This window comes from Epargyreus clarus, unplaced genomic scaffold, assembly GCF_041222505.1.
Source record: "Epargyreus clarus isolate Ecla_fem2 unplaced genomic scaffold, WU_Ecla_fem_2.2 ptg000003l, whole genome shotgun sequence".
In the NCBI taxonomy this organism is placed as follows: domain Eukaryota; kingdom Metazoa; phylum Arthropoda; class Insecta; order Lepidoptera; family Hesperiidae; genus Epargyreus; species Epargyreus clarus.
This window is the reverse complement of record NW_027332211.1, coordinates 12614844-12640852: the sequence shown is the minus strand read 5'-3', so window position 1 is coordinate 12640852 and position 26009 is coordinate 12614844. Positions and strand designations below refer to the sequence as shown.

Genomic DNA, 26009 nt, shown 5'->3' with positions numbered 1-26009 from the left:
CTTTTTGTCGCCTCTTACGACAGGCAGGGGATACGGTATCCCTAATCTGGTCCCGAAACTACACCGAAAAGTCGGATGATTCTACAAATGAAATTCTGTAGTAGTGTTAGTGCACCCCTTACAAACGATATACTCGTAAGAAGTTGAAGGAATACCAAACGAATCCCGTGAAAGATTTGATCAGAGCTTGACGCACAGATTTCTAGGTTTATTCTGCATGCCGCGGACTGACATTCCATTAGACTATTTATACTAAAAAGTTATATTTAAAGATTTATTTAAGTAGTTTTTAATATATATATATATTATTATTATAATTGTGCCTATAAAACATTTAAAGACCTCATTATATGGAATATCCATTATATTTCAAGACTTTTATTTTCCGATAATTACACATTAGGTAATTTATTTAAATTTATTTGACAAGATTATTGACTATTAAAAAAATTTTTCAGTATAAAAATGGAGTATGCCTCTTGGACGTTCACTTTCATAAAATCATTGGATTCATAGACTGGTGTTTTGTAACGCATAGCTTTCAAGATTATAAAAATGTCAGCCTTCGTTATTATCACATTGTTGTGTGCTGTTTTGTGCTTCGAACTGAGTACTCAGGAAAAGGTAAGAAAAATGCATATAGCCTATCCCTTTGGATTTATATTATACTAGCTGACCCGACAAACGTTGTGTTGCCATATAAATAAAAAAAATGTTAAGGGTGAACAACCCTTATCATTTAGGGGGATGAAAAATAGATGTTAGCCGATTCTCATAGATACCGGATAAGCACAAAAAATTCATCAAAATCGGTCAAGCCGTTTCGGACGAGTATGGCAACGAAAACTGTGACACGAGAATTTTATATATTAGATGGTTTGCATTTGATATTTTTTTTTTCAAAGTATTGATTCTATAATCGTTATTATCAGTGATAATGTGAAAACTAATGAAATAATGAAGTTCCCCATATTTATTTTACCATAGTACAATTCCATTGATATTCTGACAACTTACAAAAACTTACTTAAAAAAACTCCTGTGCGTTTACATGCATTGCTGCTGTTCAGAACTACTTAAATGGATATCCATTGTATTTATGTGTTACCACATCCTTGAAACCAGGAAACAGCAGCTATCTAATGACTACTTGCAATCCGAAAGAAACGGTGAATGCACATTTGCTACTTCGATCACGAAAAAGAAAACTTATCTTAAATTGCACTTAATTTTTTTCAGTTACTTATAAAAGTAGATGCCGAATCTCTTCAAAAATTACGCCAAGAAGCGGCTGTTTGTGAAAAAGAAACCGGAGTACCTGCCGTTGTCTTGAAGCAAATCATTGATTGGCCGATAAACGACGATGAAGCTACCAAGAAGTTCTTTTACTGCTTGTGTGTGAACGTTGGCTACACTGACAAAGATGGACACGTTATTGTAGAAAACATGGCTGCGTTGAAAGCTGTGAACGGCACACAAGAAGAGTATTTAAGCAAACTCAAAGATTGCAATAAGATAACATTGGCAAACCACTTGGAGACTATATACGCAGTGGGTAATTGTGTCCATGACAGTAATATCTTTACTATCAATAATTGATTTTTTATATAGTTGTCTCGGGCATCTAAAGAACTGGCGTTGTGTATGGACGACGTGTATGCGGGGATGGGTTGCTTCTTCTATTCAAGATTTATTATACTTTAGAACTAAACAAATAGTAATTACACTTTCTATGGGTAGGTACAGAACACTATATTTTGTATAAAAAATTATCACGTGTTTCGAAAAAATATATAAAATTAAACTATGAATTGGGTTTTTTTTTATATTAAATATATGCATTTGGACTAAAGGTATTAACAGTTTATATGTATATATAAATATGTATATAATAAAAACTTGTAGCACCTATAACCTCCTTAGAGTGGATTACAAGTGAAAAAGGCAAATAAGCCAAAATGAGCTTGTATCAAGAGAGCTCTTTACATATTCAAGCTTATTCGTCAATACTTTGCGAGTATATAAACCTGGCATTATATGTGTACTTAACGAGCAATAATTATAAATTTTATGATTTTTTTATTAGTAAAAATAAAATGTGACGGTAAAGTCATTATCTGTAATAATATAATGAATATTCACTAAATATATACACAGTACCTACTTGTAATTTCCACGAAAAAAAAATTATAGTGAAAATTATTTCTCAAAAACCTCTATTACTACTGACTTCTATTACTGACGTCATTTTTTTGTGAAATTACTGGAAAAAAATGAAAAAGTGAAATTCTACAAATCTAAATATCGAAAAGGTTGTGATCTAGTTTCGTAATTAACTTTGTTCATTTCGGTTACAACAACAAGTTATTGAACCAAAGTTGCAGATAATTAATTTGAGATAACTGTTATTAAAAACAGTGCGACGAATTGTTTGCCTGATAGAACGTAAAAATCGATTTGCACCCCTTTTTCGAGATGGTGACCGAGGGTCAAGAGTTCAAACCCCACTATGTCGATGTAAATTCGCACAACTCTTCCCTTTGACATCCAAAAACTAAAATTGCGTCATCTGATTTTTGTACGCTAACGACCAAAAATTATAACATTTTAACGGATTAAGTTTTTATACCTAAATTTGATTGAGGACATCCCTGTCTAAAGTAGCTCCCGAAACCTTATCCTATCAATATAAAAATACTAATCGAAATCTGTTTACGTGTGGATTAATCCGTTATATCTATATTTATCCACTTAGGTATAATCTGTTCACAAAAACGCTATATGCTAAAATTATCTTTATATTAAAGACTTAAAATGGTCTTAACTGTTCGCCATTAATTTTATCTCCTTAGCTCGTAATAACTATTCTGGAACATTCGGAGGAGTTTTATCTCATTCTTTAATGATATAGCCACACAAATGCCCAGGAATAAAAATTCAAGCGAATATCAGTATTTATTTCATTAAATAAATTATAATGATTTTCAAATAATATTATTTATTATTTACTAAGCCCATCGAAATTGGAAACGATCTTTCTTATTTTACCAGAATATTTTTTTTATAATACAAGAGCAGACTAGCATGTAGTCCATTATTTAATATGGTAATAGTAAGTGGCTACTACCGCCCATGGACTTCTGAAAAGATTTTGAACTTACTTGAGGTTACAGAAATATGATATAATACAAATCTTCAAACCTAAACTGTATATCTCCTAAAACCGTAAAACATACGTAAAACTAGAATAACAATGTAAATGATGTCTGTATTATACGTACAAGCAAATCAATAAACTTTGTATTAGAATGAAAGGAATATTGAATATAATTACACGATACATTATATGTTTTTTACTTGGCATTAACCGTAAATTTCATTCTATATATGTCTAATTATATGCACGCAGTTTCAAAATTATCCATCTCAGTTAGGTAATTACACTTTTAATACACCTATATATTTGTAGTTTTAAATAATTTAGTATAATTTATGAGACAAGCATATCTCAAGAATTAAGAAGCATTTTTGTATATAAGCGACATGCATTTCCCAAATCTTCACTTAAAACATCGCTCGACGCATCTACATTCGACTCGTATAAACTTTACAATAATGACGTCTTTTACTATTATCACATTACTGTGCGCCATCATGTGCATTGGACTTAGTACCCAGGATAAGGTAAGATCGACAGAAAAAAATAATTTCTTCATAGTGCTTATAATATATTTTCATGTCAGTAATAGTCATAGTAACATTGTCCAGTGTCACAATTCGTGTTACCGGATAGACACAAAAATTTCTATTGTCCGCTAATAAAAGTATTTCATTGTAATAATATTATGCGTAGTGACCTTAAGACTAAAGCAGTGGATAAGAAACTCGGCCACATAATCAAAGAGTCCGAGGTTCAAATCCCAGGCAAGCATCTCTGATTTTTCAAAGTAAGTTCATGTGCCCAGCAGTGGGACAGTAATGGATTGATGACGATGATGACCTTAAGACTGTAAAAGTGTATGTTGCAGATGTGATACTATTTCACCTAAGAGTAAATGCTGCCGTCTTTAGACGTAAATGTAGGGTGCTTGAAGTTACCGCAGTCGATTCATGGAAACCTTTTCTTAAAAAACTCATGATGAGGAATACATATTAATCGATTTTATTCAATCTGTTGATTGGTATTTTTTGAACAAAGACCATTTTAGCATTTACAAGATGCGTCAAATGTTCATTAGTTCCTTGTTTCGTATAAAATACCTAATTATAAAATTGTGTGATTTCATTTTTTAGTTACTTGCACATATAAATGCAGAAGCTGTACAAAAGTTGCGGCAATAAGTGGCGATATGTGAGAAGGAAACTGGGGTTCCTGCAGCTGTATTGAAGAAAATCATTGATTGGCCGCTAGCCGACGATGAACCCACCAAAAAGTTCTTCCACTGTGTCTGCCTCAACTGCGGTTACAGTGACGAAACTGGACACATGATCATAGAAAATATGAGCAAATTTACAGCAAAGAACGAAACACAAGAAGCCTATGTAGATAAACTCAACGAATGCAAAACGATTACACTTGACAACCACCTGGAAACTTTATATGCTATAGGTGGTTGCGCCCATGGTAAAATTTTGTTTTATATTGACGCTTAAACTAATTTTGCTTCAAATAATAACTAAATAAATGGCGTTTAAGAAAGGATAAATTATTTCGTGATAAATAAAAAAGCAATTGTTCTATGTTTGAATTCAAATATCTGGACGATTAAGGTTTTAGAAGTAAAAGTCTATGGATTAAGGTTTTATTGATGTAAGGGTATGTCGTTAAAAATTAAACTTAAAATAAATGTGTTTATTTAAAGTAATGTGTTTATACTTAATAAGGATTTTCAATGAGCTTCAATTGAACATTTAAAGGAAAATTCAGGATCGGGTTGATCATAATGAATAATTTTGGGTTCTTCAGCTTCAAAAGCATACACATAATTTACCAAAATATGTTTATTAACAATTTCATCATGATAATAAAACAATATCATTGTACTGAGAATATTAAAAGTAGATTAAATAAATATAAAAATATTCCACACTTATAAATACAGAGTGATTACAAACCATGTAAAATAACCGATTATAAGAAATTATCTTCTATATCGTGAAATTCTTTGATAACATTTTAACCGTGTGCATGGCTTTGAATGTTGACTTTATTTTGACTTCTGTTGTAACATGAAAAGGAAAAAATAAGAACACGTATAAATAAATGGGAAATAATCGAAGTTCTTAAAAACTTTGAAATGTTATAGAAACGGTATGCTTCGATCAGGGAGATCCCATGGCCACACTTATTTTTAGCGTGAAGCAGTTCTTGCGTTTCGGTGGAAGGGTGTGGATGCCAGCTTACCTACTTTTTTATAATATAGGAGTAGCAGACGAGCATGCAGTCCACCTGATGGTAAGCGGCTACTGCCTACAGATAAGATTAGGTATTCCTACCTGAGGTCGACCACAGATGCGCCGCTACCCCTGAGGACTAAGCTGGAACGCCTCGGAAAAGTATCTCTCCCTTATTACACCCTTCAAAACGGAACACAGCAGCGCTCAACACTGCTGTTATGAGGCAGAAATAGGTATGGCGGTGGTGTCGCCGGAGTCGAACCACAAAGGGTTATTAGGCGACCACCTTATCTCTTTGGACTGGCATTGGACATTTGGACTGGCAACGCATTTGTACGGTTGTTGTGGAGTTAAGCGACAGTGACCGTTTACCATCGAGTGGACTGCATACTCGTCTCTAACCTCAATCTCTATAAAAATAACACTTAAATAGCAATTATTTGTTTGTTCATGGTCATTGTCAGTTTTACCTTCACGTAGACACACATTATTAACGTTAATAAACATTAAATTATATATAAATATTTACAGTTTTAATCTACAACGACATTGACTACATACTAACTACGACATACTAACAATGAGTGGTTTCAACTTATAAACTAAATTTATATCACTTCACTAAATATATTTACTTAATAATACATTCGAAACTATCCGACTACTATGATCAGTGATGAAAACTTATGATATGACGTATATGTCAAAAAAATAGTACCTACGTCATATTATATCCTACCCAAAATGTCCTCTATATTTACACGCTTTTTATGAAATTTATTTCATATTTACTTAATAATGATTGAATGCAAACACATGAACACAGTCAAGAAACAAAACCTGCAGGAATCAAATTTAACCCCTCGGCAAAGATGCTGTACCTGTATCAGTGCCATTAGAGTCAAAAGTCTTTTGATACTACATATATTTTTACGTGCACTAACAATGTGTCTCTATCACTTCTGTTTCTGAGGATAATGTACTAACACTAGATCTTGGTGCTTCAGCCTGTGTTTTTTGATTAGATCGAGTACTACACTCTTGTAATTCAATAGCGTCATCGGTTTCGTTTTGGTCATATTCTATGATGAATTCTTCTACACCAAAGCCTCGAGGTGCTTCCAAGCTATTCCGCGATCCTATATCGGACTCGAAAGAAGAATCGCTGAGAATAATGTTTCTGGACTGGAAAAAGTGGCGTCTATCGTGCATTCTGTAGTAATTCGAACTATCTTTCTTTCTGATCAAATTGAAATGATCGTCTAGTGGCACAAAGTACGTTTTTATGTAACCTGCGCCTTTAACGAAAGTTTCTCCGCGATATGTGGTCAGGATATCGCTCTCGTCTAAGATGATAGCAGTGTTTTCTGTGACCTGGAATACATTTAAGAACTAAATGAATTGTTTTTTCCTCTAAATAATAACTAATTTTTGAAACAGCTACAGATGACAACTGTCGTAAGTAGAATTTTTAGTTTCCTTGATCTTTAACTTCACTAACTAAAATTGTACCCTCAGAAGGAAATCAGGTTTAAGAAGAACATATTTTCTTACTTGTATTCTACCCGTTTCTCCCGTCGAATCCATCCGAGACGCCATATTAACTGCATTGCCCCAAATATCATAGAGTGGCTTCAGAGAACCAACTACTCCAGCTGCAACTTCTCCGTTTGATATACCTATAAGCAAATTTTTACTATTTTATTACCATACGCAAATTTCAACTTTATTGCACAATACTGCAACTTCATTAAAAAATACGGATTTTGAGAAAAAATGAACACAGGAAGTTTTTAATAAATATGCAAAATACATAGCAATAAATATTCACCTATTCGAAGGTTGAGGCCTTCGAAGCTTTGAAATGATCCTCGGTTGAAATTCTGTAGTTGCATCATCATAGCTGCTGCAAATTCAACCATCGTGACAACTATAGCTCTATTGTACGGTGTATTTTGCTTCCTGTCCAGTATAGAACTATACGATGACGAATCAAATGAGTCACGTCTATTTGGGTCTAGTCCACACGCTGCCATGTAGGTCCAACCGGCCATTTTTATTTTTTCCACCTTGTACACAGATGCCCCAGTCAGTAAAAGCTGAAAATTAAATATGTGTAATAATTTTCTGATAAAATATAAAGAACATAAATATTAATTATAAATAAAAATGTATACCCTATCAAAATCTGAAATAACTTCGTCCAAGATCCTCAAAACGACTTTATCGCTCAAGTCCGCGTCGTTCTCGACTCCCAGCTTGTAATCTGTCAGAGACGCAAACATGACCGCTACATTGTCGTATTTTTCATAATACAATTCGTCTATTGATATATTTAAATCGAGGTATACCTGTACTGAAATTATAAAAAAAATGTAACATACACTGCTAAATTTGCACATTTTTCTAAGAAATATAAACCATATATTTTTCTTACCGACATGGGCCGGCAAAATATTTTCCAAAAGCATATTATTTACTTTTAGCATAGTCTCTGCCTCTTGCTGCTCTTCAATGAGTTGTATTTGCCACAAGTGATCCAATCTATTCCTGTATTCCGTAGTTCTATCGATCCAATAAAGAGTTATAGTTATGAATACCACTGACAGTGTATGGGACACTCGAGGATCCAATCCAATATTCCAGGTGAGGTCGATAGCAAACAGCGGAGATTTGATTTCCCATACAACCCAGAGGTAAAAAAAAGTCATGCCTCCCGCAACGATCCATTTAAAAATGAAAAATACTCTGCTGAAGAGAAAGTTCAATAGCAAGGCAAGGCTCCAACATTGCGTTACGTGCTATAAAGCAAAGAACAACTTGTTAGTTCAGTAAATTGTATCTTAAAAGAACGAAAAGGTGAAAACGTGATTACCCACGAAGAAACACAGTTCGACAGAACGGTTTCTGTAGATGGATCTTCATCAATTTCTGTGCATGACACCACGTTGAGTACTGAAGTAATAGCTAATGCCAAACTTATAAGAAGGTACAAAATAGTTCTTATTTTCGCCGATTTTATTATGTCCACTGATATGTCGTAAATCGATCTGAGGAATTGATTCCTTGGCTCATCAATGCCTTTATACTTGGTCCAAAAGAATTGAAACCAGGTGAAAGGCTGCATTAATACTAGTCCCAGTATCAACAGGCCAAAGAATACCCATATGTACCACTGAAAACCACTAAGCCTGAAAACAATATGGTTACTTAAAACATTTTAATATCAAATTTACTGTATAACAGTATATCATTGAATATTGGATTACAATGGATCATTTTATAAAAGTTGATTATTTCATAAATAAAAAGATTATGTAAATTAAACACTCAAATCTACTCTTATTGAAATAAATTATAATTATTATCTAATTAAGTACCTATTTAGCATATTTAAGTGTGAAAGGTCGTTGTTAGTTACCTTAATTATAAGTAAATGTAGTGTTGCATCATATACGGAACAATTTTATAATAATACTCACCAATTAGTAGTTAATCCATTTATTATAAATATGAGCAGTGAAATAATAAGACAGCAAGTTATGTAATATTTAAACAGAGGATCTGCTAGCATAAGAAATGTTTTCTCCATAGGAAAATTCTTGTACATTAAGGTAAATCTATTCAGTTTTGATTCTTTTTTGAAATATTCTCTGAAAATAAAACAGTTTCTATTGGCGAAAAACTTAAGTAATTTGTTATCACAGAAATAATATTATATTCTGGTTGGAATAAATTCGTAACTTTATTTGAGTACATCTTTTATAAAGTAGAATTTACAACACAATAAAATGACGATCTTTTGTAGAAAAACATTGGAAATATTGATAAATAATAGGCGTCAATCTATAAACATTTCGCTTAAAAAGTAAAAGTAGATATCAAAGATAGAATCAAGCTAATGAATGATTCCACTGTAAGTACGTATATTGATATACTAATATTAATCAAAATTTATTTGCAACAACTTTTATTCGACATAGCAACATAAGACACATGATATTTGCCTGCTCATTTTGTACTTACTTGCCATTGGTCATATCTTCGATTTCCTTCGCCATCTGTGCGTCTGCCGCTTTCAGCATTTGCTGATACTCCACCAGATTCTCGTCCATAAACGACGTAGTTCTGCGCAAGTTGGAAGAACTTCTCTGTTCCGATCGCTACTAGAAGTACAGATAATATAGTATTTTTTTTATAATATAGGAGTAGCAGATGAGCATGCAGTCCACCTGATGGTAAGTGGCTACTGCCGCCCATGGACATCTGTAATAAACCCCAGATAGGATTAGATATTCATAGCTAAGGTCGGCCACATACGCCTACCCCTGAGGACTAAGCTGGAACGCCTCGGATAAGTATGTCTTCCTTACCACACCCTTCAAACCTGAACACAGCAGCTTAACACTGCTGTTTTAGGCAGAAATAGGTGTGGCGGTGGTGTTGCCGGAGTCCAACCACAAAGGCAACCTTCCAAAGTGTCTTTTATGAATATGATATTATTATTACGCTAAACTATTGCATGTTTACTTACTTTATTACGGGGGCGAGTGTTTATGATTTTGTTAAATCCAACTGATGCTCGTCGATATGGCTTGTATTCTGTCACCGTCTGGAAAATTTGTAACTACTTACAAAACCAATTTTAAAACATATTTGTTTTCATAATTTAAATTGTGTACTAGCAGCTATATATGATAATTATTGTAACGAAATAGTTGCAAATAGATAGATAGAATAAATTTAAACGTGGTAAAGTTTCTCCTGAATCGATTGTAATTGGATTGCATTATTCCAAATTAGCACATTAGGTATTCCAGTTTATTGTTAGGGAGTAGCAAATCATCCCAGATAAATTCAATTAGGTTGTATTCTGTAGACTGTAAGGCATCTCGTATATCTTTTAGAATGTTTTTTCTGAAGAATTATTATTATTATTTAAGACATGTATAGCAACGTGTAAACCAAATCTAAGTCTATTTAAAATATAGTTTTTTGCTTGACTGAGAATCAAACCCGAGATAAGTTACAAATAGAAACAATATTCATAATCATGTTCAACTTCGAATTTTCAATTATTACTTACTTACCCTGGGTGGTCTTGATATTAGAAATGTCTCTAGTTTGTTTTTCATAATAAATGGATCATTTTGAGATTCAAAGTTAGGTTCTATTATGTACTCTCTCGCGCAATCAAGTATCAGTTCAAGTGTTTGTTTAGTGATGTGCACTTTTCTAAAAGCAAAAGAGATTATTACCTATAAAAAGATTTTAGTACTTATAGCATTTGTAAATTAATTATATTAATGTCTTTTTACAAAACTGTTGAAGGTGGTAGAACCTCTGTATTTCGACTCCAGCCGCACCACCGCCACACCTATTTCTGCCTTATAACAGCAGCGTTAAGCGCTGATGTGTTTTTGGTTTGAAGGGTGAGGTAAGGCACATATACTTTTCCGAAGTATTGCAGCTTAGTCCTCAAGGAAAGCGGCGCCTCTGTGACTCACTAGATCTCAGGTATAAATCTAGTCTTATGTAGGGATAATTAAAGATGGCCATGGGCGGCAGTAGCCAATTCCTATCAGGTGGACTGCATGCTTGTTTGCTACGTTCATATTATAAAATATCATTAAATTTAGGTACTTACCCAGCTTTTCCGGTGGATTCCATCTTATTTGCAATTGTAACGTCTTTGGACCAAATATCAAATTGCCATTTGCGAATACCTATGAGCCCGCTGAGTATTTTGCCCGAATGCACTCCGATTCTCATATCTATGTTTAACGATCGTTTATCTCTGAAAATAAGGAAGAAAGATACATTTTATTCACAGCAAAAAATAATTAATTACACACATTTAATTAAATTAAATGGATTCTTTTAAAATATTATTTCCACAATAAGTGTGAAAAAAGATATTCCTTGATTGAGCTAAGTTATTATCTCTTAACTTGATAAAATATTTTTATTGGGTAGATTTTAGGTCTTATTCACTTACAATAATTTTATTGATGTTTGTTATTTACTTTTATGAATATTTTCTAATAAAATATTAGGTAAAGTTTATCTCTTTCAACTTATATGTGTTTATATGCACACGAAACGCATATCAAACTCATGATCTGGCCAGGAGCGCCAGGAACTCATATGAAGCGACATAAGTAATCTAATTTTAAAATTATATTTTTAAGCGCAGATCATTTTATCTCAGGTATTTGGAGAGTCATTGTGTATGTGAAATGTGTTTGAAGGCGGTAGTACCCTCTGTGGCTCGACTCCGGCAGCACTACCGTCACAGCTATTTCTGCCTTCAAAACAGAACTCAGCAACGTTGTGTGCTGAGTTCTGTTTTTGGTGTGGTAAGGAGGACATACTTTTCCGACGCGTTTCAAATTAGTCCTCAGGAGTAGCAGCGCATCTGTGGCCAATCTCAGGTTATATTTAATCCTTTATGGGGTAGGCAGTAGTCACTTACTATCAAGTGGACTGCATGCTCGTCTGCTACTCCTACATCATAAAAATGTGGTTTCTTTCAGTAAATCCTCGTATTACCCAGCCAAGTAAAGTGAAGAACTATTTACAAACCTGACATCCTTAATTATATGAATCATCTCCAGTCCCAAATCAACGCAGTTCTTCGCATGTTGCACTGTTGGCTTGGGCACGCCGCTGACGCAGTAGTAACAGTCGCCTAAGAACTTTATCCTTAGTACATCGTGTTCCTGATAAGAAAGTAATCGGGCCCTTTGTTAACAGGAAGTAAAGTCACTTGAAACTTTCAACTAGGTATTATTATATTTGCCTTCACATGTTTAGTTTTTTTTTCAGATCTCCGCATCGGTAATATTTTTAAGCGTATGTTTGTGAGGCGTCGGATTCGTCTTAAATGATCAAGTTTTTTCTTTATATTGAAAGGATAAAACTATTTCTTCGACCAATCTACCACTTTTATTATTCCCGCGCAAAATACAACTCAAACTTCAAAAGCTTTCTTTTTCTTTTTTATATTAATTCTTAAAATTGTACCAGCCAAACACTATGTAAATGAGAACTTATTATTATTAAAATAACACTTCACGAAAATAACACAAAATAATTAATTAAAATAATACTATCATAATATTATTTGAATAGATTTAACAATAACGAACACTAATGACTACTAATTACTGTTATAGAGAGAAAGTCAAAAAATAACCGTCTTGTTTTTTAAAATGCTGTTGTTCATGAATTCGTATAAATATTGCACAAAAGTAATTGAATTTTCTTGATTTCTAATCCCCTACGAAATGTTATTTTTGTTCTGCTAGTAATTAAAATATAATTATAACGTTGATTATTAATTTAATTTGAAAATCGAATAAGCTATTTATTGCTTCGCATCAAATTGTTTTTAGTATATTATTTTATTCAAAGAAATATACATTTAAAACAAACGCCATGTCATTATTGTCATAAATCATTAAAATTTACGAATAATTTAAAAATGCTAAATTATGATTTAGCTAATGTAGCTAATTATTCACTGGGTTATAATGCAGGTAGGGATCAAAGAATTCATTTTTATTAGTTTCCGTTAACTTGCTCTAATAAATCGGTTTCATCAAAGCATAACATAATGATAAGAACTCAATAATAATGATCACTTCACATTTTATGATTTCGGAATAACATGAATTCATAGTTCATATTAACTCATTCAGTGTATGTATGTCAAGTACATGTATAAGGTACTTGACATGATTCGTACGGTATTAAAAAACAAGGCAATTTTCCTACGTGCAGGAAAAACTTTTAGAAAATGCTTTTGGGATAAAATTTCGACGTAAACTCAAAATTGCTCGGATGGTTTTATTTTAAATACGATCTCGTTAAAAGACATTTTAACATTTAATTTCATTGTAAGTAAATGTCCATTAATTTTGCGATCGATTTAAGTAACAGTGTATGGTAATTCTTAACTCTGTATGCAAAAGAACGATGTTTTATTTTTTTTACACTTAGAACACTGTTTTTTCTGCAGTACTGTAATTAAGCGAATTTACCATGTTAAATGAATTCTTTAATTTCTATACACATATCTCTCTTTTTATTATGTAAAAATATCCGAGTTTAGTCGCGATTTCCATAAAAACATTGTTCATTAAAAATCGTAATTTATGATTATTTTCAAAAGTTTAGTTTAGTTTAAGTTTTGTAGTTGCCCTTAGCCCATGCTCTTAGAGTGAGAGCCATTTAGGCCTTAAATAGACCTTTACCTTTAAGAACACTTTTTAAAAGAAATTACAATTTATTTAAAATTTGTTTGTAAGACGAACATACCTATGCAACATCAGCGGTATATAGTCGGTGAAATTTGTAAAAACTTACTTCAGAGGCCTCGTCGAACCTGCCAAAAAGCTCATTGAGTAGCTCCACCATCCGCATGGGAGAAAGGGTCGTGGATATCTTCGTATAGTTCACCACATCAGCGTATAAGATGCTCACGTTTTCATGCTCCTCCACATACAGTTGACTGAAATAGAAATATTAATATAACATCTTTTATGAAACCTGAAGACTGTTAACGAAACACATATACAGAACTTAAGTGGTCATTGCTACCTACGAATATCTGTAATTGATCTCAAATAGGATTGAAGGACCTGAGACCGGTGGTGACTATGGCCGGCAGTAGATACCACTTATAATATTTTTTAAGTTCATTATTTTAAATTTTAATTCGTGATAGTTGGTCACTATGACAGATTTTATGAAAATAAGAGAAAATTATAAATAATTAAAGTTTACAAATTTTTAATCTATTACATATGTAAATTAAGAAATCATTAATAATATTTAATCTTGTATTATATCTAGAAATTGTTTCAATAATCACAGTTTATTGAGAAGTCCTGAGTCCGATAAATATAATCCGCGTATCAAGATTAATGACTTTAACTATATCATTATAATACATATACATAATATCTAATATCATTAACCTCTTTAATAGTAAAGTCAAAATTGCTCCTTATAATTAAAGCTTTTTTTACGGCTTATGCTGACTTCAATCTCAAATGCTACGAAGATTACTACAGCTAAGATTTGGCCCTCTCCTCCCCCTTGTCTACACTAATATTATAAAGAGTAAAACTTTGTTTGTTTGTTTGGTGGTAATGAATAGGCTCAAAAAGTACTGGACCGATTTTAAAAATTCTTTCACCATACGAAAGCTACATTATCTACGAGTAACATAGGCTATATTTTATATGAAATATATTTCATAAATGGATTGCGGTACAAAGTTTGCCGGGTCAGCTAGTCTTTAATAAAAATTGTGACTTTCCTCAAAATATAATAGTAAATCCAAGACACGATTTATATGTGAACAAAATTCTATGCAAATCAATTCAACCGTTTTCACGTAATGGAATGATATCTTTGAAATAGAGGAACTCAGGCACTTATAATATCAATAGGACTAATAGGAAATTATATGATACTAGCTGACACGGCAAACGTTGTGTTGCTATATAAATAAAAAAATGTTAAGGGTGAAAAACCCTTAAGACTTAGGGGTATGGGAAATAGAGAGTAACCAATTCTCATACCAACTGAATATGCATATAAAATTTGGTGAAAATCGGTAAAGCCGTTTCGGAGGAGTACGGTAACTAACATTGTGACGCGAGAATTTTATATATAAGATAATACACTCACTTGAAAGACTTGATATCGTGGCTGTGACTATGTGTTTGGATGTCTAGAAACATAGCTCGAATGTCTTGTCTGACCCTGGAGACGATGTGCTCGGGAAGTATACTCAACATAAGACGTTCCTAAAAATAATGATTATTACCTAAGTATTTAAACATATATGTTTTTTTAGGGTTCCGCCCCTCAAAAGGAAACTTTTTACGGTCATAATGTTGTTACAGTACCCTTAGCATGAGTTTTTACGTTTAGACAAATATGACTGTTTTGGTATTTGTTTACGTATTTGCCCATACAATTTCCAATCAACGTCCCTAGCGGACTGTATCAGAACTGTAGTGTCAGTAACGTAACATAAAATGGCTAAATTGACAAAATGGCGCTTTATGTTTTGTCTCTCTTTTTTGCGAACATATGAGGCAGACAGAAAGACTGCTCTACGTTTACTCAGTCTACTGAAGCTAACGGAACAGAATATTGGATTAAGTAAATGTAACGTAAAATTGTGGGATGTTTTGAAAACTCATGGTAAGGGTACAGATGTAGAGTGTGTTAGTCCAACTCGCCGTTTTGGCCAAAGCCCCTAAAGCATGTGATAATTAGTTTCTTATGTTAAGACTTCGAAATATTTGATATGCGCGATTCGAATCCGCAAATCTGATTAAGAAAGCTTAATAATATTATATTATATTCTAATAAATTCCACACCAATATATTATCACTGTATTAGCGTTTACTATCACGAATCATAAAAATAGCATTGTCATGATTACATTCTAAATTAATTGCTGAATTTTGAGCCGCTATATCTAATTCACGAATTTCATTGATAGTATGATTGTTTTATTATAATAATAATAACTTTATTAACACAAAAACTTACTCTACATTATTCTAAATGTCATTTAAAAAATAAATGTCAAATTAAGAATAATCGCCAAGTACGAGTCGAACTCGAACATGGAGGTTTCCGTACCACCATTCATTATTTTTTACTTTATGACACGTAAACAATGTATAACAAAATTAAAATAACTATTTTAACGCTAATTGGAATGTGTATGGGCAAATACGTAAACAAATACCAAAACAGTCATATTTGTCAAAACGTAAAAACTCATGGTAAGTGTACTGTTGCCACTCTTGAGAACTAATTAGTCATTATATTTTTTGTAACTCAGTCATAATAATGAACTAGAACTAGAAATGGTTATGGCGCGGGTATGTTATCTGTCGAAACATAATAGCTCTACCACCCTTCGGTTGCTTAAACATACACAACACTATTGCAATATCAATGACCGCGTTATAACAGAAGTATAAAACTGCACCGATCCATTTGGTTTAGAAAGACATATTCATTTTTTGAGGCTTTGCAACTTAGTTATTACCACCAACCGAGTTATCGACTTTGTGAACTACCGCACATAACTACATGAAATTGAAGTTATCGACTACATGTTTGTTAATATCGAATGCACGAGTGCAGACGCTCAAGAGCTCTAATTGCTGTTAAGCTACTCCTTTACTAGTTCAAGCTTTTATAAAAATACATCGTCTTACCTCTTGATCCTTCACAAACTTCAGCCTCAATGTACTTTCGACGCAAGCTCTTCTGTCCAGAAACGATCTCCGCGTAACTATTTCGTTCATCAGTCTAAAATATATGCCCATAAGATTTACGCCGATTAGGTAAATGACGTCAGACGCCACCTGCAATAATATTTTCTATTTTCTTTATTTATTAGGTAAATGATAAGTGATAAAGCTGTGTAGTAAGATTGTGAAAAGGGCGTAAGCGACGTATAATGGAGAGTATTGTAAAATGGAACAAATATATTTTTGAAAGATTGATGGAGCAAGCTGTCCAACTGATGTTAAGTAGTTCTTGCTGATGGCCATCTGTGACTAACAATATCTTATATATACAATTCTCGTGTCACAATGTTAGTTGTCGTACTCCTCCGAAACGCCTTCACCGATTTTCACCAAATTACGGCTACTATCTATTTTTCATACCCCTAAGTGATAAGGGTTGTTCATCCTTAACGTTTTTTTATTTATATGGCAACACAACGTTTGCCGGGTCAGCTTGTATACATATAGAACTAACTATTCATACAGAACAGAAGTTCTACTTGAAGCCGATTATAGATGGCACTTCTGAGTCCTAATACGGTCGCCCCTTACGTAAGTCGTTCAAATATACATTTCATGTCATATATAATAATATAATAATAATTAGCTGGTGAGAATAAAATATATAATAATATAGTTTTTTTCCAAAATATGATGTTTTATTTAAAGGCCAGCGAATCATAATCCATTATCAACATTTCGTCCTGAATGCTAACGGTCGTGGTAAAAGTTCAAACTTACTGCAGCATGCACGTAATATCAGGGGGTTATTACGATCTCTTAAAACAATATTATTTTAATCATACATTGAAATTTCGTAACACGACCTTGTTAAAGTAAGACTATTTTTGTAATATTACAGTAATCAGTTTTGTATTATGTCGGACGAAATTATTTTTTCTATTTTTGCAAGAAATTTTACATTTTAAGCAAAATATGACAATTTCAGTTGGTTTTTTCAGTTGGTTAGTTGGTTGGTTACAATGGATAAACGCAAAAAAATAATAAGGGTTTAAGTTTGTTCAACTGCGTATGACGGAATATTTAACTGTTTTGAGGAGCTCGTGCTACGAAAAAAAAAAATGTTGATGCAGTATTGAAATAAAATTTTCCTGAACTATGATGGTTTTTAAAAGATTTATGGTAAATGTTCTGATTGAAGTAAACTCTTTGTCTTTTCTTCTTTTATTATGATTGGTCACTGTGCTTTAGGTTTAGGTGATATGCTCGGGCAGTACCCGCACAGAATTATACAAAGAAAAGGTGCTATCATATAAGTGTGCTTTATTGCCTTATCTCATAATTACTTTCATTGTTTCCATATGTCATTTATGATTGATAGTAATCGGTTTAAACGATTTGGATTCTTGGATTAAACTTTGATTCTGATTAGCGTTGTATACAAATATAGCTATATTTATAATATCCGTATTTAGTTGATGTAATTAATGAGGATAATTATACATGGACGCGCGTATTTCTTGTTCGATGACACGTGTTTTTTATCGAAGTCATATACAGGGTGCATTTAAAGATTAAAAAATGCATAATATAAAATCAAAATAATTGCATCCATATATTTACAAATACTTAAATATTTCTACTTGACTTCAATCATGCACGCACAGATGCATCATGCAGTGACTATTTTAAATAAGGTGAACGCAAATTTGCTACTTAAGTGGCCATGTATATCTAAAGCCAACTTCCTATAGTAAATGAAGCTGATTACGTAAGAATATGACAGACTAGAGTAGACCTCGCATGAAAATTTACATCCATTCCCTTCACCGAAAGTTGAGAACTTCACGCTAAAAATAGATACGGTGGTGTTACCTCCGCGGTGTTACTCTTAGAACTGCCTAAGTGAATTATTTTCACTTACTTCACTTACCACTACTTCGATTTGGGGGTCGTCAATGTAAGTGACGAAGGCGAACACAAAAATATAAACCAAACTGACAATAACGCCCAGAATGATCGCCAGGAAGTTGTTTCTCATCGGCAGGAAAATGTACGTGGACAAGAGCGCCATCGTGGCGTAAGCTGGTCGCAGCGACATGCCCTCGGTTGAGCTGTAGATCGCTACTGCAATGTCTGAAAAGTAACAAGTTGTTATTCCAAGGTTTGACACGCAGAGGGTTCCAGGTCCCTGGAACCCTCTGCATCACCAGCAAGACGGATATCTAAATCATGACTTTATATTTCTGTTGTGGGTCTGGGTGTTCATGTATTCGTCCGTTATCTGTGTCCATGGCACCTACGACGCAGAGAATCCTGAACGTCAAGAAACGATTTTATTTAATCAGAACGGACCGACTGACGAAAATGTCAAACAAATGGTATCATATGTGTAGTATATTTATTAGTATTACCCATATCAAATAATTTTGTACTAGGTATGATATTTGTTTTACTCCAAATTGAATATTTTTAAATTTAAAGGAAAATAAAATAGAAAAAAATCTATATGAGACTTTGATAATTTTTTATCCGACTGTGTAGGGCAATGTTTTTAGATCGCATTATGTTTGACGTGTCATTCTTTAGCGGAATACAGCCATACAGCTAGACGGGTTTTATATATATTATGGGGGTGTTTTTACGTCTTAATTATGGAAGTGACATAGGTTATCTTTTTTAAACTTAAAGTTTTTAATTTACTTATGTTTTATATGTATAAAAGTATATTTTTTATACGACAATACGTTATATCATTAATCCTTCTACTTACCGTACAATAAACTTATATGATTAATACCTTTGAATCGGAATGACAAGATAATTTTATAGATAAATAATACTCTTATAATTATTATAATGTAATATCAGATATTAAAAGAAAAAAGAGTAAAATAAAAATTCCTAGCCACACTGGGTTAATTGTTTGTAATATAAACTAAAAACAGGCAGACATACAAAAGCGCGGAGTCGTAAACACGGAAAAAATAGCCCAAAAGAAGTTTCGAAAGTTTAAAAGTAAACTATATACATAAATGATGGCAATTTTATTTTCACATACCAGTTAGTACAAGGTCTGCAGTTATGATAAAGCTGGCTAGTATCGGTATCCAGAACCATCGTTTCTTCAAGGGTTCGTAGAAACATTTCCAGAGAGACAGGGCTGGGACAGCTATCCTCAGAACGTACATCCCCATTGACAAGTAGGTAGATGTCCATTGTATTTCCTGAAAACAAATCATTTTATATAGGTATATCATAGATATATCGTGGAATAAACTATTTCGTCATATAGTGTCCTGAAGTTGGTAACACTATTCCTTTATTTTTCATAAGCTGTAACTCATAAGCTTGCTTTCCATCTCAGTAGAGATTGCCTGACGTAGTGTCAGTGCTGCCGAGATATATTTTACCTTCATATCTGAGTAAGATTAATGTCCTATCTGAGGTCGGTTAAAAATAGCACATACTTAATATAATATGCGTTGTTGTTTCTGACTAAGTTGGGCTATCTGTCATAGGAGACGACGAAAAATCCAGGAGATGTGCAGAATTTTTCCTGAGAAGCTACTTATACAATTGGCTACCAACACGCACAGCCGTGTGCGACAAGTACACACATGTGCGTTATTTTTGTTTAGATAATAATTATATGTGTGTTACGAATTACACATACAATAACGAAAATCGAATTGTTTCAATTTGTTGTACCTCCTTCTGAATTAATTAATTTCCTGCTAAATAGAAACTATAAATTCCAAACATACCAAGTAGGTTCCTTAATTACAAAGTCACGTGGATTTCATTATTATTAACTGATAAAGTTATTTACGCTTATTATTAAGAGTTATTAAAATCCGTTATTTTATCAATACTTCGTTATTATTTTGTTTCTCATCAACGCATTACTTTCCCATTGCTGGGCACGGGTTTCCTCTCATAATGAGAAGGATTAGGCCATAGTCCACCGCTGTGGCCAAGTGCGTATTGGTAGACTTCACATACCTTTGAGATTTTTATTATATAAATCTCCCAGGTATGCAGGTTTCCTCACGATGCTTTCCTTCACCGTTTAGCAAGTGATAATTAATTTCTAATACGCACATAATTTTGAAAAATCAGAGGTGCGTGCCTGGGATTTGAACCTCGGACCTCTCGATCGAGAGGCCGAGTTTACCACTAGGCTATTACTGCTTTATTTTGTTCACGAAATAATAAACAGTAGTAACACATTTCAAAATAATTGTAATGAATAATGTCGCTAACATCAAAGAAAATACATTATTACATTTGATAACATGAATTTAGAACATAACTCGTTTCCTACATCCGACCGCATACTTCTTACTTACTGATATCAAATTTCTATTTAATTCCTTTCGTTTAAAGAAGTGTTTATCAATTCCAGTGATAATTAGTGTAGATGATTCATAAAAATGCTGTTATCAACATATTCCTTAAGGCCCGGCCAAACAGAACACGTATTTTAGCGCCGCGCTAGGCGTCAGCGCTAGAACAAAATCCTTACGCCGCGCTCTAGCGCCGAGTTGTGTTGTATTGTCAGTCAGTCAGTCAGCTGGGACGTCATACCCTCCGGGTCTCTCATATGTTAAGGCAATGTTAACATAAGGGCGGTGGGCATGGAATTTCGGGTCTCGAGGATACCCCCTTTGCTCGGGCAGATTCTCAGGTGGTAAATACCACCCGGATTTTTTATATTTATTCATGATAATATAATGTTATTTAAAACATAATAGAATAATGAAAAAATATATAAATATAAAAGATATATCATCCCACTGTTGAGTGGGTGATTCGGTACTTATGCGTCGTTACCGAACGGATGGTCGGAGGTCGCCAGTCCAGGGAGTTCCCGCGGGAGCGGGTGCCCCCAGGTGGTCGATCGTGTAGGGGCGCGAACCCCTTTAAATGGGAGTATGGTCCGGCCTCCGCCCGCTTATACAATGAGCGTGCGAGGCGGACCACAAACTCCTCGACCGTCTTGTGTTGTACTGAGTTACTACTGAGCGGTCACACAGAGCGCGTACGCGTACGCTTGTCGCGGCGCTCGGCGTTCTTGTCGCCGGGTGGTGTATTTTTTACAGATTTGCGTACAAGCGTCATTGTAAAAGCGGAAAAATTACGCGCGGGCGTACGAGTACGCGCGTACGCGTACGCCCTCTGTGTGACCACTTACTAATAACTCAGTACAATACAACTCAGCGGCGTCAGGATTTACTATTACGTTAACGCCCTAGCGCCATACGCGCTCTGTGTGGCCAAGCCTTTATTGTCAAGTGGCTTCCATACTCGCTTCTATTTCTTCTACTAGCTTCCATGCTCTCTATTACTTACTTTTTATTAAGTTGTAGAAGCAAACGAGAATGCAGTCAACCTGATGCAAAATAGGTATGAACATTTGTAATCAACTCCTTATAGAACAAGGGTTTTACTTGAAGCCGATTACCGGCATGTTTGCCTCTCCTGTGGACTTTCTTGAGAATTGTTCGCCTCATATGTAAGTCAGCCGTTACTATAACATAATTATAGGGTATATGACCCTACCATAATGCACGTAAATATAACTTGGTCACTGAACTTCACTTATAGTGATATTCTCAAATCACTCGTATATTCAATAATATTGATTTTACTGTGTTTGTTAGTACTCCTCAACCAGCTGAAATACAATCCAGCCTTTTCAATGCCTTAAAGAGCGATATCAGTTGCTATTTACCTATCTTACTAGTAATCCTTTCACGTTCGGAAGCGCTTAAGATTATTATAATCAGCAAAGCAAGAAAATATTGTATAAATCTCACCTCATGGTAAGTGCTGGCTATAACAATAGTGATGTGAATTGTTGAGAACGCGATCAGAAGGGAAACATAAATATAAATGAGAGTTTCCCTCAGCTTGTCGTCGTATTTCCGATACAGGCCTTCCAGATCTTTTTGATAGAACTGATCCTGTAAATGTATTTAATCAATTAGATTACATTATAGATGTAAAAGATAAGGTCGTGGGTATTTCGGTTGAAATGTAAGCACTTTTTAATAACGATAAGCTTATCTTACATGAATCATGAATTAATTTAGAAATAACTCATTTTATTCGGAGCTCTTAAAATACATATAAATTGCAAGTAAATATCTGTAACGTTTGTCACACGGCTGCCATGTAGTCTTGTGGCTTTTTCGTACCATTGAAATAATACATAAGAAAAATATACATTCATAACAAACAAAATCTATGTTTGGACTTTTAGTATAAAGAGTTTAGTAAAAAAATTGACAAAAGGCATATCGGATCACGGATCATCGTTATCGGAAGGTACCTATATTATTGTATCATTCGCAAGATTCAATAGAAAAATCTAAAACCGACTGTAAGACAATTTCATATCCGATGAGTGATAATTTAATTCACATCAAGGCTGGTCGTTTTCTAGCAAAATCTTTGTCTTTAATTATAACAGATATTACGTTCATTCATTGAAATCAAAACGGCATATCTTTGCCGCAATGCGACTGCATCATCATTGTATAAAATATATCTATCATAAGTAGGTACCATAATGACGCGATTTTATATTACTTCGCAAAATATTATAGGGCATAAAAACGTATATATGAACAATCCCAGCAGAAATACATAATTTATCAGCGTCATTCTAATCTAACCAGCTACAACCCAATTACAAGTGTTGAAACGCACAGAACGGATTCCAAAATATATTCTTCCATAGTCGTCATCAACAATAATAATAAAAAAAAACTCAAAGACATAACATAACTCAAAGAAAGACTGAATATTCCAAAAATATAAAATGGAATCAGTATTCTAAACTTACATAAATTATTAATAACCACCAAATTTGTGACCTATACAAGAATCAATGTGATGTGACTATAACACTAATTAGAACTACAAACCCTCAAATACTTCCAGTTCCACTGCTTCCCACCAGCTTGCTCGACCTCCGCGCTCCTGAACTCGTGCAACGAAGACAGCATGCTGGTCGCTCGGTTGGAGTTCATGGAGTACCGTGCAAGCAGCTCCAAGGCCCCAACTTGCAGCACCACGGAACCAGTTGTACGCGATAGAGCGCGTTCGTCCTGTGAATTAAGATAAACATAATTTTGACCATGTGGCCTAGAGGTAATGTTGACTTGCAGAAGATTCTAGATAAAGCTTAAAGGCAAATAACTAAATTATTGCTATATTCGGTTCTATAATAAGTTTTGGAGTTACTGGACTTGTCATTGTGTCCATGACACAGTCTGGGGCTATTCGTGTATAGAAAGTATATTAATGGCAATCAACCCTATATCCAGCAGTCGAATATAAAACGAATTGTAAGAAATTCTAATTTGGTATCCACTCTATTAACCTGAAACATACATGTCGGCGAATTATCCATAATCTTTTAACTCTTCTTTCCGTGAAGGCACCTGCACTCACAAGTGGGACAAGAATTTGTTGATGATGTTTGAGAATGAGCTAAGGTACCCTCATAGAGAATAAAAATCTGGTCAAATATATCACAATGTATGAAGAAAGTAACTTTCCTCACCTCGATTGTTGTCATTTAGAAAAGTTTGCAGGAATTACAATAATAAATGGATAGATTCTGTAAGCTTTACATTTTAACTCTGTTCCTGTCAAAAATGCCAAAAATTACAGTCATGATAGCATAATGTCAATTTTCATACGATTCTGTAAAGAAATCGTTTAGAATTAGAAAGAGGATGTATGTAAAATAACTATCTTTATTATTATACGTTTTTTTGTAACATTTTTTTATATCAAAATTTCCATCACGCATGGATTGGTTTATTCCTTCTTATATTCTGAAATAAAAATATACAATGTAATGATATTTTATCCTAGTGTGGTCATCGGTTTTGATAAGGCTCTTCGAACGAATATTTTCTGACTGATCGACATTTCGATATTCCTTATAATTTTGGATTTAGCCATTCGGGCTTCCTTAAAACTTCGACGGTTAATATAGATCATAAAGTTATTCATTAATATCAAACCTTTTTCACACAGTTATAGATATGTTTGTGATAAATAAGTGAGTGGGTATATTAAGTGTAAATTTGACATGCCCCATATGATTAATTGCTTATGTAGTAAGCTTCACCAGATCTTAATCATTTCGTTAAAAATATCGTCTACGATCATGCGATTGGATCTTATCTGCACAAAATGTATGTCATTTATAGAATCATCAGCATGAAATTTATAAAGAACACTCGAAAGCAGTTATAATAAATACGAGTATTGTTTTTGTTATGACTAGCTCCTTATAATTGAGTCATCGTTATAAAATCCGTTTATCATAGGGACTTTCCCTGACAGTTTGTTATTTCGATTCTTCGACTTTCAGCAAATGGATGCAACTGTAAGTTAAGTTCTTTTTTTCTTTTTTTTATAATATAGGAGTAGCAGACGAGTATGCAGTCTATCTGATGGTAATTAGCTACTGCCGCCCATAGACATCTGTAATTAACCCCAGATAGAATTAGATATTCCTACCTGAGATCTTTAAAGGATCTTTAATTTTTTTTCCCCAAAAATACCTGGAAAATACTCTCTATACAGCAAAGGAGATTAAACGGTCAAAATACTAAAATCAAAATGCCATTTTATAAGAGAAATTGAGAAAAATAATGTTTAGTTATACAAATATTCTATTTGGATAGCTGAACATATTTTTGTCATCGTTACACATCATATTTCCATTGTTATTAAAAAACTCAAACATTTAAATTCCAAAGATAATAAAGGAATGTATTATCCGGTATGAATCAAATTCTATTTGTTATCAAATTCCATGGAATACATTGATTAATTTTATATGTACAAAATTTTATATGTAACAGTCAAAACCGCCTGTTAAAAAATCATTGTTTGTTTATATTTGTTAATCTTACACAAATACTCGGTTTGCTGGCTTACATAAATATTATTCTAAATAGAATTCGTATGCAGGTAAAGTCGTATCGAGAGCTTAGGAAAATATTAGGCGCCAAATGAGGCGCCTGCGATAACATTTTAATTAATATAATCGGACTAGCAAATAGATTTGCATCGTTATAAAAATGCGGAATGATAATTATAATAACAATACTTACAAATTCGTTTGCAACATCGATAAAATAATGTCCTGTTTGGGGCCTTACGTGTTGATTTCGACATTTCTGTTTCTGCCCTACCTACCATCAAATTACATACAACAGCGGCTGATATAAGTCGAAAATCACTATTTGATAATCATATCAAAACAATAATATTTTGCAAGTTTT

At 33.6% G+C, this 26009-nt stretch overlaps 1 protein-coding gene across 1 annotated transcript; it reads right to left on the bottom strand.

The window, feature by feature from the left end:
- Positions 1 to 4992: 4992 nt before the first annotated feature.
- On the bottom strand, positions 4993 to 24400 carry LOC140754379 (adenylyl cyclase X E). The gene is made up of 21 exons (XM_073089389.1): positions 24269 to 24400; positions 23628 to 23810; positions 22515 to 22661; positions 19754 to 19919; positions 18626 to 18828; positions 16657 to 16806; positions 15100 to 15218; positions 13768 to 13912; positions 11983 to 12119; positions 11045 to 11194; positions 10488 to 10632; positions 9932 to 10009; positions 9424 to 9560; positions 8880 to 9050; positions 8273 to 8588; positions 7835 to 8198; positions 7575 to 7753; positions 7229 to 7496; positions 6952 to 7076; positions 6385 to 6771; positions 4993 to 5219 (listed from the first exon to the last, which is right to left on the bottom strand). Exons 1-21 carry the CDS (start codon positions 24281 to 24283, stop codon positions 5208 to 5210), a joined length of 3597 nt encoding a protein of 1198 aa, XP_072945490.1. The 5' UTR covers positions 24284 to 24400; the 3' UTR covers positions 4993 to 5207.
- Positions 24401 to 26009: the final 1609 nt, after the last annotated feature.

Coding starts and splice junctions, on each gene's coding strand:
- LOC140754379 (XM_073089389.1), bottom strand. Junction 11,195..11,982: donor CATATAATTAAGGATGTCAG/GTTTGTAAATAG, acceptor CCTTATTTTCAG/AGATAAACGATCGTTAAACA. Junction 9,051..9,423: donor GAAGATATGACCAATGGCAA/GTAAGTACAAAA, acceptor TTTTATTTTCAG/AGAATATTTCAAAAAAGAAT.